The sequence below is a fragment of the Felis catus genome, chromosome D4 (assembly GCF_018350175.1).
Source record: "Felis catus isolate Fca126 chromosome D4, F.catus_Fca126_mat1.0, whole genome shotgun sequence".
Lineage (NCBI taxonomy): Eukaryota > Metazoa > Chordata > Mammalia > Carnivora > Felidae > Felis > Felis catus.
The window spans coordinates 39,495,393-39,515,279 of record NC_058380.1 but is presented as its reverse complement, the minus strand read 5'-3'; the positions used below and the strand labels follow the sequence as shown (position 1 = coordinate 39,515,279).

Below are 19,887 nucleotides of genomic sequence, written 5' to 3'. Positions count from 1 at the left end.
TCCGATTATGTGTCTCCCACTTTCTCTGCTCCTCCCCCACTCATGCTGTCTCTCTCTCTCTCTCTCTCAAAAATAAATAAACGTTAAAAAAAAATTTAAAAAGTCCTGATATCTCACTGCTTATTACCCGCATTCTATGTCATGAGTTTAAATGCTATTCAGTATCAGACTGAATAGGTCTTTTTTTCTGTCCCTTTTCTTTCTGTCCTTTTCTGTCCCTTTTCGGTCCTTTTCTGTCCCTTTCTTTCATGCAACACATTGCTCTTCCTCTGCCAGGCCTTCTGTGTCCATCCTACAAAGTCTTGTTTATCCTGTAGGTCCAAACTCTTCTATGTGTCTTATCAGATTCTCCCAGGCAGAGTGGGACACCTCTGTTTTCTGTTATGTGTTTATTTGCTTACACATCCCCCCACCAAGGAAACAGTTAAAATTTTCAAATGAATAATTTACTACTATACTCCAACATCTTTTTTTTTTTTTTTTTTTTTTGCTTGACACACTCAAGAAAGCATAAGATGTCAGTGCTTATACACTGCTAATTCAGTTTCTTCTCTTCACTTACAAAAATGGGGCAAAGACGGTAAGTGATTTGCCCGCGGTTCCGATTAGTTACTGGCGGACGGAGGTTAAAACTCACTTTTTTTCGTGGGTCCAAAAGCTTAAGCCGGTATAATCCCACTGCATCATTAGTATTTTTTTCCTTGCTCTCCTCCCCTGCACCGGATGAATAAGACCATTTACTGTGGTGCGATGCCTGGTGAAAAAATGAACATTGGCCTCGTCTACGCTTGGCTAAGTGTTCACGAGCGTGCACTTCCACATAGAGAAAGAAAGGAGAAATCTTTGTGCTGAGACCCTTTGACAGGACCGAGTCTGGGCCTCCTGGCACTCACAGTGGGTGCCGCACTTGAGTTCCCGGGGGGCGGTTGTTACAGCCGTAGCTGCTGGGATGTGGGGGCGGTGGGTGGGGGTGAGCAGAAGATAGAGGTGAATCGTGAGTGACCCTTGCCTGAGTGGGGGTGAGTTTGGGGCACGATGTCAGCTGAGAGCCTCTGAGGCTGTGGGGTCAGGGCACTGACCAAGCAGGGGGTGTCCTCTGTGACAAGTTATTGCACCTGCTAGAGCTCTGGAGCCCCCGTCTTGTTCTTCTGTTCCATCTTTCCTCCAGGGTCGCGTGCTGTGCACGTGTACAGGTCAGGAGCCCACTTGGTGCACAGTCACAGGCGTGATTTAAACACAGCGGATGCTGTCCTTTCACAAAGCTCTGAGAGAAAGGACTAGCTGTGGGAGAAATGACAGCCAAACTTTTGTTTCTCCTAGCTTTATAACTGTACTGCAGGATCCTGTGGTATCTGAAACGACACCCAGTAACATAGAGTCCAAGTGAAATTTCAATATATTGATGTGGGCGCCTAGTTCCAGAAAAGTTTTAAGAGGCCTTGCACCGAAACAGGTTGCGATTTGTTAAATTGTAAAAGACCAGTTTGTCTTACAGAGCAAATTTTCTTTCTTTGTTAAATACCTGGATGCCCTACAGTGAGGGTGAGGGTCCCCTTGTGAAAGAGGTGTAGCTCTTAACTAGACCCGGTTGGGCTGTGACCCTACCCATAGCCCTAGGCAGTTGTTTTTACTCATTACTCAAGTATCTAAGGTTCTTTTAAAAAGGACTGCCCGCATCTGGAGTTTCCTCTCCATTTAAATTCTTGTCCCTCTCCATATTTACAAGGTCTGTTTTTGCAGCATATGGCTACAATTTAATAATGCAAAGCATTCCCCTCCTCACAGCTGGAAAGCTGGGGTTGTTCTGTATCACAGATAGAGTGGACTTACTCCAGGCCAGTTAAAATCATTCAACTCCCAGAAGCTAAGCTTGCTGGATGTTCTGTCCTGCACAAAGGCACCCAGGGGATATCCACTTGCATATTAGAGCATCATGCTTGGAAAGAGGGATCGATTCTATGGTGATACATTGCAAGCAGAATAAAATGCCAAGGAGAGAGACAGACATATATCTACCTAAGTTTTCATCTGTTCCTACCTTACAGAAGAAGAATGCGATTTAAAGTTATTAGGCCCAAATCCTACTCAAGTTTCATTTCTTTCTTTTTCTGTAACTGTAAGAGAATATCAAGGTGTTGCATAATTTAAGCCAAGCACTCTAATTGCGTGGCAATTAGAGTCCTGTTGGCTTTTGCACCATGTCATGGACGATAGAAGAATTTAAGGAAAAAAATCAGGTTTTGGTTTTCAACGTTGTTATAAATCTTTTTGGGTCTTTTGACTTGTATGCTGCTCTTCAGGGACCATGCACTCTTTCATTTTATTTTACATAATGGAACTCGGAACATACTCCTGTTCGCACTGAAATATTCTTAATTCTTGAACCCAATAAAGAGATTTCCCTCCCCCTACCATCCCCATTCTATCCCTTGAGCATATTCATGTCCCCAGGGCATTCAGGAGGAAGAACTGAGAAAGACCACTGGACTTGCAGATTTGATCTTATCACCATTAAAATCATTACATGCACTTGTTAATGACAGGGGCATGCTGGGTCCCCCCCCCCCCCATATATCGTATGGTTTTATTTATGTGAAATGTCTAGAATAGGCAAATCCATAAAGACAGAAATTAGATTAGTGGTCGCAAGGGGCCTGGAGTTGTGGGAAACAGGTACACGTCACTAATGAGTGTGGAGTTGCTTTTTAAGGTGATGAAAATGTTCTGGAATTAGATGGCGGTGATGGTTGTGCACCTCTCTGAATATACCAAAAACCACTGGATTTTTACGCTTTTAACATCATATGTGAATTATATCTCGATAAGATGTAGTTTTTTGTTTGTCTGTTGTTTGTTTAAAGTGTTTATGAGCCATTGGGAGAAAAGGGTTTGGAACTCACGGCGAGGATAGATATTTGGGGGCTCTTAACCCAGAGTCAGAGACCTCGGAGGATCAGGGAAGAGGCTCCAGGGAGCCCTGACACAGGTATAGGGTGCATTGCTGTGGGCTGCATTATATCTTGGTGAGGTCCCTAATTCTGATAAAGTTCAGAGGCCACTGGCAGGTGTGGAGGACAAGTGACATGATGTCTTGTAAGATACTGGCTCCATTGTTTATTCTGTGGCACTTTGTTTTTAATGTGGGGATTTTTAGTTTCAAAATTTGGTATTTTGGATTGTAGTCATTTCCTGAATTGAACTACTTTCTAAGCAGAACAATGCTTTCTAAGTAAGTAAGCAAGGAATAGAAAAGGTGATTGTCTTCCTCAGGGCATAATAAAGCATTCGGCTGTTTTATACTTAATATGTCCTCGTTGGTATCCAGAAATAACCCACATAAATTACACTACTTTGCATAGTGTTGACAGGTGAAGAAAGGACTATCTATGAATTTTTTGAGAGAACATGTAGAAAGATGAGCAAAGAGATTAGGAAAGGCCGTTGGTGGGGTTACTCTTAGCAGATGAGGAAGGCAAATACTTTAAAAAGAAGATAGTTGCTCCTGAATCTTAATGCATTATGATTCTCTTAAATATATTTACACTCTGTCCTTTTAACTAGAGCACTAGTTATTAGGAACTAGAGTTACTAGATTATTGTAGTAATTTCCCTACAATAGATTACTATTGTAATCTATTACAATAGTTACTAGATTATTGTAATTCTCTCTGTAGCTCGTATTTTTTGCCTTGGGTCTTCATCCCTGTGAAAATCCACTGCAGGCCCACGGCGATTTCCATAATGTGCAAATCTAATTATTTTATTCTCTTCCTTGTAAGTTTCAAAAATTTCCACTCTAGGCTAAACCTAATCTTTAGCATCTAATACAGCCCTTCATGATATGGTTCCTACTTTTCCTCTCACTGCACACGAGGACCTTGCATTTAGCCTTCGCCTTAACCATGTGCCTCTCCACTGTGTCTCTGCCCATGTTATTTTTCTGCCTAGAATGGTTGTTCTTGACACCTCATCAGTGACACTTCTCCAGGCCCTCTCTCTAGGACGGTTTGCAGTAATAGCACTTACCGCATTTTTGCCACTATTTACTTCTCTGTTTCCCTTAGTGGATTCTGCACACCTTCAGGTGAGGATTGTAATGTTCCATTTGTAAATTTAACATCTAAGACAAATACGTGGTCAGAGACCATATTTGGCAATGTTCGAAATTTATGAAATGGAGGCTTAGACCAGTAATAGGCTAAACAAACTGTAACCTGTTTGTGCAGTAATGGGACCGTACCCTTCCTTGGTACTTGACCTAAGCCAGGGAAAGCATGATGTTTCATGGAAATGGGTACAGCAGGCCTTTTCTGCCTTGTGGGTACACTACACCTTGGACATGACTATTGGGGGAACGTTATGAACTCATAACTTTGCGTAGCATAGCCTGATGAATTTTGTAGGGACGTATCAGACTGAGAAATGTAATGTTAGAATACAGTGACTGATTCAGAAAACCAGTCTCAGACAGATCAAAGTTTTCTTCTTTCAATCTGATGAAGTGTGAAGAAGACCTTTTTTCTGTTCTTATGTTTGTGTTTAGCGAATGTACATTAATGTTGTTAGAGTTTACATGATCATGAATGAAGGAACAGGTAAGATGTCTTTCTAGAAGTTGCATAAAACAAATACATGACTGATTAAACGGAATGTTTCGGATTCATCTGTGATTCTTTTTATGATGTGCAAATCTTACTACTTTGTAAAAATCCGGAGACCACTGTCTATAGATCACTTGCTCAAGAAGGTCATTTTTCTCTTTATTGAGGTGTAACTGATATACAGTATATTCTGTATATAGTGTATAGGCTATAGTGTGTATACCTAAACACACACACACACACACACACACAAATATATAAAGGGGAAAAAAGGGAAAAAATATATAAGTATCACCAATATGTATCACCATAACCAAGATGATGAGCATTTCCGTCAATCTCAGAAGTTCCCTCTGACCACTTCAAAATCCATTCCTTTCTCTACCCCCATCCTCAGATGACCTCTGACCTGCTTTCTGTCTAGTTTACATTTCTAGAATTTTATATAAGTGATATCCTACAGCATGTATCCTTTTGTGTCTAGCTTCTTTAATCTAGCATGAAGACCATGCTTTATCCGTGTGATTACATTTATCAATAGTTTATTGGTTTTTATTGCTGAGTAGTATGCCATCATATGGATATACCACTTATGGTGTGAGGTGAGCGTTGATATCCTTTTTAAAAAATATATATGGATATCTAGTTAATCCACACCATTTGTTTAAAGACATTTTTTATTCCCCCATTGAGTTACATAGCTACTTCTCAAATAGCAACAATCACATACTTATGTGTCCATTTATGGTTCATCTCATCGGACCTCATACGGTCCTGATCTGGTCTGTATGTCTTCTCTTTTCCCAACATCAAAGTATTTTTTTATTTTCTCTATGTTTGTGATGTCTTTATAATAAGTTTTTTTAAAGTTATTTTCTTTTAGATCCTGTGTATTTTCATATAAATAGGATCAGCTTGTCAAATTCTCAAAAAAAAAAAAAATTCAAAAAACAAAACAAAGCAAAAAAGCCTACTAGAATTTTGATTGAGAATGGTGAGATTTAAAGCTAGGCCTTTCTGGGGCGCCTGGGTGGCTCAGTCGGTTGGGCGGCCGACTTCGGCTCAGGTCATGATCTCGTGGTCCATGAGTTCGAGCCCCACGTCGGGCTCTGTGCTGACAGCTCGGAGCCTGGAGCCTGTTTCAGATTCTGTGTCTCCCTCTCTCTGACCCTCCCCCGTTCATGCTCTGTCTCTCTCTGTCTCAAAAGTAAATAAACGTTAAAAAAAAATAAATAAAAATAAAATAAAGCTAGGCCTTTCTGGCACACAGCAACATGACTGTCATTGGCTATCTAATATAAAGTCCACATGACCTGCTTAACTTCGGATCCAGTTTCTCCTAGTTCTCCACTAAAATTTCCATTAGGATATGTAAACACTGAACTTTTTTTTTAAGCACACTAAAACTGAGACAGAAGGATAACTTTTATTTAACTAGAAGCTTAGAGGCTTATCTCATAATTACATAAACTGTAGAGTTAGACTGAATTTAAAAATTGGTGGTTTTCCTCTCTTACATCTCACAAAAGACAGCAGTGTTGGTTCCTTGAGAAATTGTGGACATTTAAGTTTGATTCTCCCCTACTGTCATCCCCTAGGTTCAGAGATTTTCCTATATTAGCTTAAAAGGCTAGAAACCCAGAGAACAACAAGGTGAGGAAATGTGGCACGAAGAGGGAGTGAGGAGGAAGTGTGTGGGAACACATCTTGCAATCTGCTTCCATTTCCTGATGCAAATCCTTAAAAAAATTGTCTACTCTGGGCCAGAGTCTAACTCCTTCGTACCATAGAGAAGACCCTTTGAAACTCAGTCTCATCTGCCCTTCTAGAGCTGCACATTATAGAAGGTGAGAGGTTTCATGTCCTACCTGGTAGGATCTTACACAGCTCGGTGACGGAGTGAGAAGAAGCTCATGAGATGAAAACCAGCAACCGTTGGGAATTGGCAAGGAGCTGTGCTTACCAACTTTCACCACCACTGCCGTTACTTCAATACTGCCACTCGCAATAAACATTTATGGAACCCTAAGCACTTTATATGCGCTTTCTTATTTAATCTTCAAGTCGTTGAGTTCAGGATTATTTTTATAATTCCTATTGTACAAATGGGAATGGAGGGGTAGAGACTTTAAGTATTCATTCAAAGTCATTAATAAAAAAGAAGCACATCTGGAAAATGAGCTGATAGAGTTCACAGTGCTTAGCACACAGCCTTGCTTATAATAAACACCCAACAAATGATAGCAGCTATTATATTATCAACATCATCATTGTTATTATTTATTTATATTTGTTTATGTTATATTTATATTATTTATTTATATTTATATTATAATTAGAAATTATTTATATTATATTTATATATTATATTATGTTTATTTATATATTATAAATACATATTATACATTTATATGTATAATATTTATATATTATAAATAAACATTATATATTTATATTTATAATACTTATTTATATTATTTATATTAAATATATACTATTATATTAATTATAATATATTATTTATATTTATATTAAAATGTATTATTTATATGTATTACATTTATATATTATATTATATTTATTTATATATGATAAATAAATATTATATATTTATATTTTATATTTATTTATATTATTTATGTATATTAAGTGTATATTATATTAAACTAATATATTATTTATAATAGAATATTGTTTATATTTATATTAAAATATATTTCTACTTATATATAATTATATTAAATTTATATTTATATATAATATATTATATATTTATATAATATTTATTTATATTAATTATTTATATATTATTTATATTTATATTATTTATTTATATTAAAATTAAATTTATATTACTCAAATTTTATAGCTAATAAGTGATAAGACAGGAATTCAGATCCAATCACGTCAATTCTGGAGCCCTCAGTCTCACCCCATATGGAAATCTTTACTTACCATATCCAAGGGGAAGCCACTTTTCTGAGGCAAACCCTAATTCGCTATAGACTACGCTCTAGGTAAAAGAAAACAGTCACAAGAGTACGCCCTTGGTGAGAACATGGGGAAAGGTACATCATCAAGAAGAACGCATCTTTGAAAATGAAGCCTTGAAGAAAATCTTAGGGAAAACAGTTTGCTTACTTCGAAGAAAGGACTCGCATGGGAAAATGAACAGATAAAAGAACAGCTTCAGGGAACAAAGTGCTGTGTTAGATAAGCAGCAATAGCAAGAAAACTGAAGTCGTTTTCATAAAAATAAAGTCTGCATTATAAGAAATAAGAAACAGAATTGATATTGTGGAAATAATCACTGATACAGAGGGCAAACTCGAAATATTTGCTCCAAAACCAAAAGAAAAGAACAGAGAAGTTAAAATAATGACTAAAAAAGAAAAAAAGTTTATGGTGGGAGAATGGAAAATTTAATATTAGTTTAGGTGTTCTTGGTGAGAAATCAGAGCATTTAGGAGAGAAATAGAATCAAAGACAAGTTGGGACGCAGGGTGGCTCAGTCAGTTAAGCGTCCGACTTCGGCTCAGGTCATGATCTCAAGGTTTGTGAGTTCGAGCCCTGCGTTGGGCTCTGTGCTGACAGCTCGGAGCCTGCTTGGGATTCTCCCTCTCTCTCTCTCTGCCCCTCCCCTGCTCACGCTCTGTCTCTCTCTCTTTCAAAAATAAATAAACATTAGGAATAAAAAGACAAGTTAAGAAAATTTTAATGAGCTAAAAATGACCTAAGCATTTAGATCAAAAGGACTAACTATATGTAGCAAACGATAATAGTATCTACATGTATCTTATTGAAATTTTTGTATTTTGTGGATGAAAAAGAGAATCTTGTAATCATCCTGGAGGAAAAATAAGTTACCTGTACTTTTTTTTTTTTTTTTTCTGTTGGTCAACATTAAATAACAGAAGACTGGGGGAAAACTTAGAAGTATGATGAAATTTTTTTTTCAGAGGGAGAGAGAGTGCATGTGGATGAGCAGGGGAGGGGCAGAGATTGAGAGAGAGAGAGAGAGAGAGAGAGAGAGAGAGAGAGAGAGAGAGAGAATCCCAAGCAGGCTCCACACTCAGCATGGAACCCATTGTGGGGCTCAATCCCACAACCATGGGGTCATGACCTAACCTGAAATCAAGACTCGGATACTCAACTGACTAAGCCATCCAGGCGCCTCATGATGAAACTGTTTTTATGTTTAAGGAGTTTTATATGTAGTCAAAGACAATAGAAATATATCCCTTATTATTTGTCACCTTTCGTTTCATAGAGTCTTTTATTTTCTTTGTAAAAATTTTCCTTGCAAACCTATACCAACTAATGAAGTGATACACCAAAATAAAACATTTTAGGAACAGGAAATTCTCAGATATATCCCTAGAGATATGAATATAGCTATAGATGTAGACTAACAATGAGAATAGTAATCAATTGAACAGAATTATACCTAAGTAATTATTATTCTGAATAAGATTACAGACATAAATACCAAAGTAAGAAAGAAAGTAGTTTTTTTTTAATTAAAAAAAAATTTTTTTTAACGTTTATTTATTTTTGAGACAGAGAGAGACAGAGCATGAATGGAGGAGGGTCAGAGAGAGAGGGAGACACAGAATCTGAAATAGGCTCCAGGCTCTGAGCTGTCGGCACAGAGCCGGACGTGGGGCTCAAACTCACGGATGGCGAGATCATGACCTGAGCCGAAGTTGGACGCTCAACCAACTGAGCCACCCAGGCGCCCCTAATTTTTTAAATTTTATTTTCCATGTCTCCCCATTCACAATACAGACCAGGCACAAAGCACCTGGGCTGGGGTGTATATGGGTGGGTTTACTCTGCCTCCTCTTTCTGTACAGGCAGTGTAAGAATGCAGCCTGTGGTAAGCACCAGGAGGCTCAAAAAGTAATTCTGGAAAATATGTATATAAACGAGAATTTAGTGACAATTATCTGAGTTCCAAATTCCAGATTGCAATTTTTTTTAATGGTAAAATAGTGGTATTTGAGTGGCAAAATACAAATAAAAGCAGATTTACCATGTTCATCATTTATAAATGTGCAGTTTTGTAGTGTTAGATTCATCTGTATTGTCACACAGCCCATCTCCAGAACTTTCTCACCTTGCAAAACTGAAACTTTGTATTCTCCACCCCCCCTTCCCTCATTCCCTCGTCCTTTGAAATCTACCGTTCTACTTTGTTTCTATGAGTTTAACTTCTCTAGATACCTGCCTCATCTAAGGGAAATCAGGGAGTTGTGTGTTTTGTGTTGTTTTGTTTTGTTTTACGGATTGATTCACAGATTACATATTTAAGGGCTTGAGGGTGCTGAGTCTGAATGGCAGATTCGTTTTCTTTTAGGACAGCTTGTTATGTTTTGCTAAACAGTCAATTAATTGCTCTTATCTCTATTTTTACTTAGATCTGTCATTAGGAAAGCCTGCTTTTCTTTTCTTGTTGCCGCCAAGTGCCTTTTCAGCATCAATTGATAAGGTCGTGTGTTTTTCCTTTTTTTCGTTATCATATTGATAGATTTTGTAAGAGTGAATCTCACTCATACATGGAATAAAACCCTAATGAGAATGGTGTCCTGGTTTTTTTTTTTTTTTTGGAAAACATTGCTATATTCAATTTGAATATATGAATTTGAATATCTTCCATTTTCTTTAGGACCTTTGAAGTTGCATTTATATGCGTGGTTGGTTTTTGGGTGATTTGTTTGCTTGCTTTGGCTTGACAAGGGAGGTTGCACATTTAGTTATTTAAGTTTTGCTGGTCTGATAAAGGCTCATGAGAGAGCTTTCTTCATAAGGAACCTTGTCACCATTTGCTAAAGGCTGGGAGAGAATAAATATCCTTGGAATTTCAAGGCTACAGAAAACATAAAATCCAGCTCGACACTGTTCCATACCTGGTGCCATTTTAAAGGTGGTTTTTAAATCACATTTTGATTCTCTTCTAGGCTTTTCCAATTTTAAAGTGCGTATGAATCACCTGTGGTCTTGTTAAGCTGCAGACACTGATTCTGAGGGTCTGGGGTTGACCCCGAACTTCTGTGTGCCTACCAAGCTCTCCAGTTACGCCAGAGCTGTTGGTTGTGGGACCACATTTTGAATAGCAAGATGCTAACCCAGTGGTTCACAGACTTTGCTGCCCATTTGAATCACCAGGGGAACTTTTAGAACATCCTTATGTCTAGGACACATCCATACCAATTAAATCAGAATTGCTGGGAGCCAAGCCTAAGTTGTTTTTCAAGAACCCCAGGTGGTTTCAATGATCAGCAAATTTTGGGAACCACTGCAGGAGGGGTAATTGGTCTATTCAGGTTTCCACTTTGCTCAATTTTGGTTACTTTTATTTTAGTAAGTAATTGCCCATTTAAGTTTTCAAAACTGTGGTCAGTAAGTTTCATGTGTTATTCTCTTATAATTTTTTGTTAATGTATTTGGTTTCCATGGTTATGTTTCCCTTCTATTCTTTTTTTTTTTTTAATTTTTTTAACCTTTATTTATTTATTTTTTTTTGAGACAGAGACAAAGCATGAACAGGGGAGGGTCAGAGAAAGGGAGACACAGAATCCGAAACAGGCTCCAGGCTCTGAGCTGTCGGCACAGAGCCCGACGCGGGGCTCGAACTCACAAACCGTGAGATCATGACCTGAGCTGAGGTCGGTCGCTCAACCGACTGAGCCACCCAGGCGCCCCATCCCGTCTATTCTTATATATTTTTGCTTTTACTTTTTTCCCTTAATGAGGCTTGCGAATGATTTTTTCTGTTTTGCTGGTCTTCTCAGAAAATCATCTTCCCTTTTTATTCTTTTATTTTAAATATTTCTCTTTTTGGAATTTATTAATTTCAGCTTTTATCTTTAATTCCCTTTTTAACTTTTCCTGGATTGTTTTGTTATTCTTTTGATCTTATGGTAAAGTGATTTTTCCTTTTGTCCTTTTCATTGCTTTCTATAGTTTATCATTTTTTCTTTTGGCATTCTGTTTGATCCATAGCTTATAATCTTAATTTTTAGGTACTTCAGAAAATTTGGTCGCTTTTTATTTTTTCCCTTTAATCTATTTACTAAAGACAAAGCAGTATAACAGTTTTCTCCTTGGCCAATGACATGATCAACTCTTATAAAATGTCTGTGGGCATAGTAACAAAGCACGGTTTGTATTTGAATGATTTGAAGTTAGTCATGGTCTAATAGTCGTGTTCCAATTCTAAAAGAATCACCACTTACATCTCTAAAAGGGATGTACTCAAAATTCTCACTATAATTGCGTTTTTTGTCAAGTTTCTTGTGTTTTAATAGTTTTTGTATTATGCATTTCCCCCACAATATTGTTCGGAGCATGTACGGTGTATGTTTAATTTTCTGTATTATGTATGCCTGGTATCCATTCATAATGGCCTTTATCTCATTTATTGTACTTCATCTTAAATTCTACCTTAACCACTGCTAATTGGCACGGCTTATTTTCGGTTTGAGTTTGCCTGACTCCCCTCGCATCCCATTTGACTTTCGACTTTCTGTTCTTGTTATCATTTTGTCTTAAATGTGTTCCTTAAAAATAGATGCATTTTATTTGCTTCCGTTGCTCTAATGCTCTTTATGGGATAATTCTGTCTACTTACCGTTGTGGTGAGGGTCGATATGCTCGATTTTACCCCCTTCTGTTTTTCTTTATATTATTTAGGTTTTTCATCTTATGTCCTTAGTTTTGTTGTCCTCCCGTGTTTTGGTTTTCCCTTTGTTAATTTGGGGAGTCCCGCCTTCCTTTTCCCTGCTCTTAAAGTGAAATACCTCTCTTTATTATAATTGGAAAACAACGACAGTTTTCATATTGACTCCTAGATACTCGGATTACCATCTGGATTTTAGAGAAGACAAACATCGGGTGTAGAAAAGTTGCTTAACTTGCCTTAGCTTTACATAGTAAGTAGTGGCGCTGATCTTTTAGTATAGTTTAACATAATGTAACATTAATTACAGTCTATTTTATGATAATATTATCGTAAAAGAACTTTAATTTAATGTAATTTACTCTGTGTAAAAATACACAGAGTCTGCTTAGGAAACCATGAAATATGTGTGCTGATAAACTTTAAAATATGAAAGAATTGATGATTTTCTTGGAAGGTATATAATAATATTGCCTCAAGACCAGAAAACAAGAGTAAAGCAAATTCATGAAAGACTCAAAGTTTTGTCTTCTTTGAACCAGATTATGAGAAGATATTTTACCAGTGAGTTTTTCCAAACTCTCATGAACTTTTCATATGTTTTCTTTTTTGTGTGAAGAATGACTGTCATCCAGACCATTTTATGAAGCAGGCATATAACCTTGGTGTGAAAAGTTCACAAATAAAACAAAACCCCCCCACAAGAGTATACCAGCTACATACTGGTATATGAGAATTTGGAAGAAACTGTTAGCAAAACAATTTAGCAGTAAATTAAAAGAGCTACCTTCCGTGGATAAGCAAAGACAGTTTAATCTAAGAACTCAGTAATATATAACACAATAAATGCTTTAAGGGAAAAAAAAGGGGATAATCTCTACTAATGCCAAAACAACATCTAATAATATTCAATAACCATTCTGATCAGTACACTTTTAAAAACTCTGTGAAAACTAGGAATAAGTGAATATATAAAATGATGAGAAACAAAATCACTTATTAATAGCCAGCGTTACCGTTAACTGTGAAATTCCAGCATTCATCTCATTAATATTAGGAATAAAATATTCCCGCTAGCACAATTCCTATTTTACATATTTTTAATGTTTGTTCCAAGAGAGAATGCATAATGTCTGCACAATTCCAACTTTATTATAATTAAATAAATGAAGCTTATTACATTATCGTAATGATATCTTTTCTCTATCAACTTGCAACAATTAAAACAAGTCCCCATTAATATGAGTAATATGTAATTCTGGGCAGTAGGGTGGTGACACGGACAGGCTCATTCTGCCCAAGGGAGTATAAGTTGGCAAAAGTCTTCATGGAAGGCAGCTTGACGGTTTTTAACCAAGAGCTTGAACAGTTTATGTCCTTTGACCCAATAATTCCACTTCTGGGAACTCCGGCCTAAGGAAATCATGAGAACCGCTGACAAAGATTTGTGTGCGACTACGTTAATGGCAGTTCTGTTTATAATATTTAAAAAAATGGGAAATAACCTAAAATGCCAAAAGAAAAAAAAAAGGAGAATGGTCAAATAAAGTACAGCCAGACAGTGTAATAATGTACAGGCATTAAAATCACGCTCTTGAAAACCTGTTTAATCTAAAGGGAAAGATACAATGTTAATTAGAGAAAAAGCAGGATACAAATTTATTAACTTTTGATCTCAGTTGTTGAAAACACATTTGTCTATGTTATATATATGCAGGAATAAGTTTAGTGGACTGGAAGGAAATACTAAAAAACAAATAACATAAATACTACATTAACATAGTATTATCAGAGTGTGTTAGAGTCAGAAATTGCTGTCTCTCTGTTGACTCACTTAAATCACCAACAGGGACACTTCATATTGAAGGATAAAATTAATTCTAAATTAGTACTGGAATGCGAACCTCGGCCATAGACCAAGGTTCAGTCTCTGTGCAGAGAATCATTATCTTTGCAATGATTAGTATGTCTATTTCCAAATCACAGTTTCCATTCTTAAACCATGGACAGTTCAGACCAGTTGAGAAACTGCAGATAAAGCCATGCCTTACAACACCACTACCAGAAGGTCCCAGTAGGTCAGTTGTGGTATCGGAAGTCATATGAAGATTGGCGAAGAGCTAGTGTAAAATAATCTTATCTTCTCCCCTTCCACATCCATAAACAAAAGCACTGAGTCGTCTTTTACACTCTGTTGAAGGGAGTGAACAATGGGAATTAGAAGCCTGGAAAATGCCTGGGAGATACCTCGGGGTCCTGTTCTTTCTCCAAACAATGCAAGAAAACTAACTGGAGAAAAGCTATGTAAAAAGTGGAACCTAAGGGGCACCTGGGTGGCTCAGTCGGGTAATCATCTGACTTAGGCGCAGGTCACGATCTCCTGGTTCGTGAGTTCGAGCCCCGCATCGAGCTCTCTGCTCTCAGTATGGAGCCCGCTTCAGATGGTTTTCCTCTTCTCTCTGCCTCTCTCTCTTAAAAATAAACATTTAAAAAAAGAAAAAAAAAAAGTGAAACCTGAGCATTGCAGTGGGCTTCAGAGGTGCTCTTATTCAATTTCCTACTCTAAGTGGGAATTCTTAAATCTAATGGGGGGTTTTTACAGGCTTTGGGAGCCCCCCCTACCTCTATAGACACAAGTTTCCTCATCTGTAAAATGGTAGCATTTACATGACAACCGGTAGGTTCGTAATTATGAACATTATGTGAATTGATGCTTTTTAAGATCTTAGAGCAGTAGCTCGGCATGTGTTGGTTGTTACTACCTTTGCAAAGTTTCACATTCCTTTCTAGGACTTTTCTTATTGGATGACAAATCTGTTTATTGAGCCAAAACACAGTTCCTGGAAATACGCAGAATAAGTCTTATCCAACATCTACATTAACAGTCCTTCTAATACTTGAAGACGGCTTTCATGAATTTAATAACTGCTTTCTGTGGTTTTTTCTTTTTTAATTTCAAGAATAGAACACAGTAGACTATAAAAATGAGCGTTATCAGTTTTCCTTTGGATTTTCTATGTAAATGTTGTTTAACATTCAAATGGAGCTGATTATAATTTGAGATATTAACAGTTAGATATGCCATTGTGTCCCTTTGTGATTGTTTGTAAAGGAGGTTAAACACTATATTAACTTCTGAGTAGTGATTTATTGTTGCTTTTGTTAGAGAAAAATAAAAAAAGAAGTAAAATAATATAATTTGATATTGCCTTTGAGAATTTTCAGTTTGCAGAGGTCTTTATTTCCTACTCAATTTTATTTTTTAAAAAGCATTACATGTAGTGTAAATACAGCATCACATAAATGCCGAGTTGTTCTTTGCTTCTTGGCTTAAGCTGTTGTGTAATATTGCTCTGTAACCATTAAGCAGCTGCTGTGCCTCAGAGATGCTCATATTTCCTTTAGTAGATGAAGGGAATTTACTATATGAATGTCTCCAAATTGCTTTAAAATCGTTGGCCTTTGTGTCAGCTATTTACATTCACAGTGGTCCACGTAGCACATGAAAACCATGTTTCTGGAAGGCCCCAGCAGCCGGGAGGTTACAGATGGGGCTGTGTTAATAGTCATAACCTGCATTTTGCTGAGTCTCATCCTCTGTAGTATCACAGGGCTCCTGACACTCTGCGTGACTCCCCCGGCTATTTTGCCAGAAGTATTGTTTCTTATATGCTTCCTTGTATGCTATTAGCTATCCAGGAACTATGTCATCCACTGCTCCTTTTCTTTACCCTTCTCATTGGGTAAGTCTGTCCATTGTAAGGCTGTGTGTGCTATGTGCCAAGAGGAGTGAAGGAGACAGCCGCCTCCTTCAGGTGCTTCTCCGAGGCTACCCCATTGCCTGATCCATCCCAGCCCCCACTCCCCTAAGGTCATGTTGGTAAGCAGTACCGCTCATCCTAGGGAGCCCTCCTTTCAATGAAGTCTCACTATGCCCCATGCAGGAGTGGAGCCCAGTGGGACCTATGTGTGGTGCAATATGTTCTGACATATTTTCATTGCCTTTCATAGTTTCAGCAGAATAACTCTTTCAGATTTCCTTGTAGATTCAAATTCCTTGGAACAGGAATTGGAGGTGAGGAATGGAGAAACACCACGCTACATTCTGAATTGCCTGCCCTTTCCTATGAGACGGTCATTGTATTTGTGTGTGTGTGTGTGTGTGTGTGTGTGTGTGTGTGTGTGTGACTGCCTTACTGTCTTCTTGCTGGTAGGATTAGCTTGAGGGGCCTCCTCCCTCCCTTTTGATTTGGTTCTTGATGTCCACACACCATTTCATCTTCATGGGCATGACCAAAAAGCAAGTGAAGCCTTGGCTACTCACTGGGGTCATAAGGAAGGGAACTGCACGTGAGATTTACATATGGAGATGTTACTACATGACATGTGATATAATTTTATATAAATATATTGAGATGTTCACTTTTCACTTGTTCATCAGTTTATTTTACAAATATTTTTGAACTCTGACTCTTTAAACACTTCTGGTTTCTTGATGGTTCCTTTGTGGTAAATGCCTAAAATTAGACATTGGTATATAACAAAGTCAGAGATCTAATCTGATGGTGATCATTGTTCTTTCCCATTCTACCCCAAAGCCTGAATAAACTCCTGAGCACAAGTTCCAGAGAAGAGCAAGAATCAGCACACTTATCCTTCTATCTTTAGCCATCTGTGCCTACCTTGTTATATAATTACTAAGATGTTCATTTGTGAGCCTGTTCCAAAAGGTTAAACTTTAACCTTCTGTTCCATAAGCATTTACCTAGCCGTTACTGTATATATGTAGGCACTGAGTTAGTTGTTAAGGGGGATTCAGAGATGAACAAAACCCAGTCGCTCTCCCAGATAAGGGAGCTGATAATCCAATAAGGACGATAAGACTTGAAAACACATGTCTGGGAAACTCGAACGTGAGAAGTGATGTAAAGTAAGCACAAACTAGGTGCTACGTGAATTCAGCAGAAAAAGATTATTTCTGGCTGGCGCAAGGATGGGGAGAGGAGGGTGGAGGAACAGGTTCGGGAGCAGATGGCAGTTGAGGTGGACACTGAAGGATGAGAGCAGAGCCTGCAGACAGACAGCCTTCTGATCGGAGGGAGGGAACTGCGTGAGAAAGATAGGAGGGCATTTACAGAGCACCTTTGGGTGAGGACAGACACGCTTGTCCGATTGGTTAAGTACATGAACCGCCATCATGATGCATAAGGTCTCCATATTTAATCTATTTGCCAAATATAAAATTTTACACGGGGGCGCCCAGGTGACTTGGTCTGTTATGCGTCAGACTCTTGATTTTGTCTCAGGCCGTGGTCTCATGGTAGTGAGATCGAGCCCCACGTCTGGCTCTGCACTGACAGCGTGGAGCCTGCCTAGGATTCTCTCTCCCTCTCCCTCTCCCTCTGCCCCTCCCCTGCTCATGCTCTCTCTCTCTCAAAATAAATAAATGAACTTAAAAATTTTTCACATGTACCTTATATAGAATACAGTATAATTTGTTATACTTCACAAAGACTGTTTGTTGTTTTATACGATGATAACCTAGCATGGTTCAGAAAATTGAAAATGTGTTTTCTGGAAACCACATGAAGGAGGTCGATGTCTTTTTTTTGTTTTCATGGCTTATGCACCTGTACGGTGTAGGCTACCTCAACATTTCTCAATAATCGCTGAAATGAGTTCAACCAGGTGAACAATTAAGTTGCTCAAGCAGTAAGAGTGTCTTAAAATACAGATGCATAAAATGGGGATGTTTGGTTATTACCCTCTTCAAAATGTATGTAGTTTTTCAGAGTAACGACTTAATATGACACCTGAGTTTTGTCCCCGGCTGAGATCTCATAATTCCTTCTCACTCTTTCTTTTGTTCTGTTTCTAAGGAAGGTGGACGGTGGGTATAATACCATGTTCAGACATGCATGGCTCCTTGGTTCACAACAGTGAAACATATATGCCCATTGAATGATCTTTGGTCTCTTCATGCTATGTACAGTTCAAAAGTGGTGTGATAGCTTTTGTTCTGGTAAAATTTCTAAATCAAGATTTACAAATAAGTTGAGACTGTCTGGAACCCAGTGTGTGTAACTCAACGTACAGGGGATTGTTGACCCAGCTGGCCAATCCTAACTTACTGGGAGGGAGCATTTAATCAGTGCCTTCGGTCACTTACCATTCATAGCAATTTTAGGATCTCTGATTTATAAATGAGGAATAGGAGACAGCAAGAGTCTAATATCGTGACCACGATTCCACACTGGTAACATGTGGTTGGGAGTCAAATCCCAGCCCCTTGACCTGAGTGCTCCCTGTTGCTAAACCACCTGTGACTCACATTCCTGCCCTGATTCCAGGCTCTTGGTCAGCCCTAAAACTCTATGTAAAATCTGATCCAGTTGCCCGTTCTTGGAATCTAGAGTTTGCTTTCCTGGAAGCATTTGAATTCTGAGGGTTTTCAGACTTTTCTTACTCTCTTCCTGGGGAGCAGAGAGTAACCATAACCCTCCTTCCGGTATTCTCTCCCCCTTCACCCTCAGTACATCTCCTTCACATAAACGAGAAGCCAGGGACATGACTGGTATTTGTGGGCCATAGCTTGACCACATACCACCCAGGACTGAACTTACTCAGGCTCGTGGACAGTGGGCCACAGTCACTGTGGACCCTGTACTTGGATGTCCCAGAAGGGTCATGTGGCATTCCTGGAGGCCTGGACTTAGGACCATTTCCTTAAATAATAATAATAACAACAATAATAATAATATAATAGTAGTAATAATAATAATAATAATATAATAATAATAATAATAAATTAATAAATAAAAAGTACCCGGATCTTGAAATGAAGGAAGTTCCAGGAAGTAGTAGCAAGAGTGAGAGAGCAGTGAAATCATGTGAGGTTTATCAAAGGCGCATGGAAATAGGTCTACGCAAAGTATTTGCAGTATGTACAAGTTCTACTTTTGTGTGATTCATGACCCTGGAACAAGGGTGGGGGAGTGCTGGTAACGGCAGCTCACTCTTCTTTAATCAGGGAAGGATTTGTGAACGAACAGTGGTTTCGAGAGACCTTTGAAGTAATTCCAGCAAGGTTCTAATTGTGGTTGTGGTTTTCCTTTTTCTTTCTTTCTTTTCTTAAATGGGTAGACTTTAGTCTCCCAGGTGCCACCGAGCTGAGTGCATCAGTAGGAACCCCTGAGCCTTCATTGTCTGTGCACGGGCCATGGCAAATAAAACCGTAGCCATTGCCCTGTATATTTAGAAAGCTGAGGAAAAATTTTCCTGGGAAATTATTTGGCCTCTAAACGTTTCACTTTTGTTTAAACAGACCCAGATTTTATTCAAAGAGTTCTGCTTTACTGGTCTTTGTTAGAAGCATACCTGGGTTTCGTTCTAACCTTTGGTTTCAAAACACTTGAACAAATTCTGGTGTTTAATCATTTATTTGCTTCCTGCTTACACTGATCTTTTTTCCTCTTGATACTTGTTTTCAGGTTACCTGGAGGATAGTTTTGTAAAATCTGGAGTCTTCAATGTATCAGAACTTGTGAGGGTATCCAGAAGTAAGTAAATTGTTTTCTTATTATTTAATTATATGGTATGATTTAA

At 38.1% G+C, this 19,887-nt stretch overlaps 1 protein-coding gene and 1 non-coding gene across 12 annotated transcripts in view; one reads left to right on the top strand and one right to left on the bottom strand.

Moving 5' to 3' along the window:
- The window catches only part of NFIB (nuclear factor I B), a 456,253-nt gene that overhangs the window by 362,114 nt on the left and 74,252 nt on the right, over positions 1 to 19,887 (top strand). For all 11 annotated transcript variants that reach the window (XM_019815963.3, XM_019815964.3, XM_019815966.3 and 8 more), the window contains exon 4: positions 19,773 to 19,841. In XM_019815963.3, the coding sequence (XP_019671522.1) occupies positions 19,773 to 19,841 (69 nt within the window). The remainder of the gene's footprint in view (positions 1 to 19,772; positions 19,842 to 19,887) is intronic.
- On the bottom strand, positions 9,365 to 9,497 carry LOC111557668. The gene has a single exon (XR_002737902.1). It is a non-coding gene; the product is annotated as a small nucleolar RNA SNORA51 (small nucleolar RNA).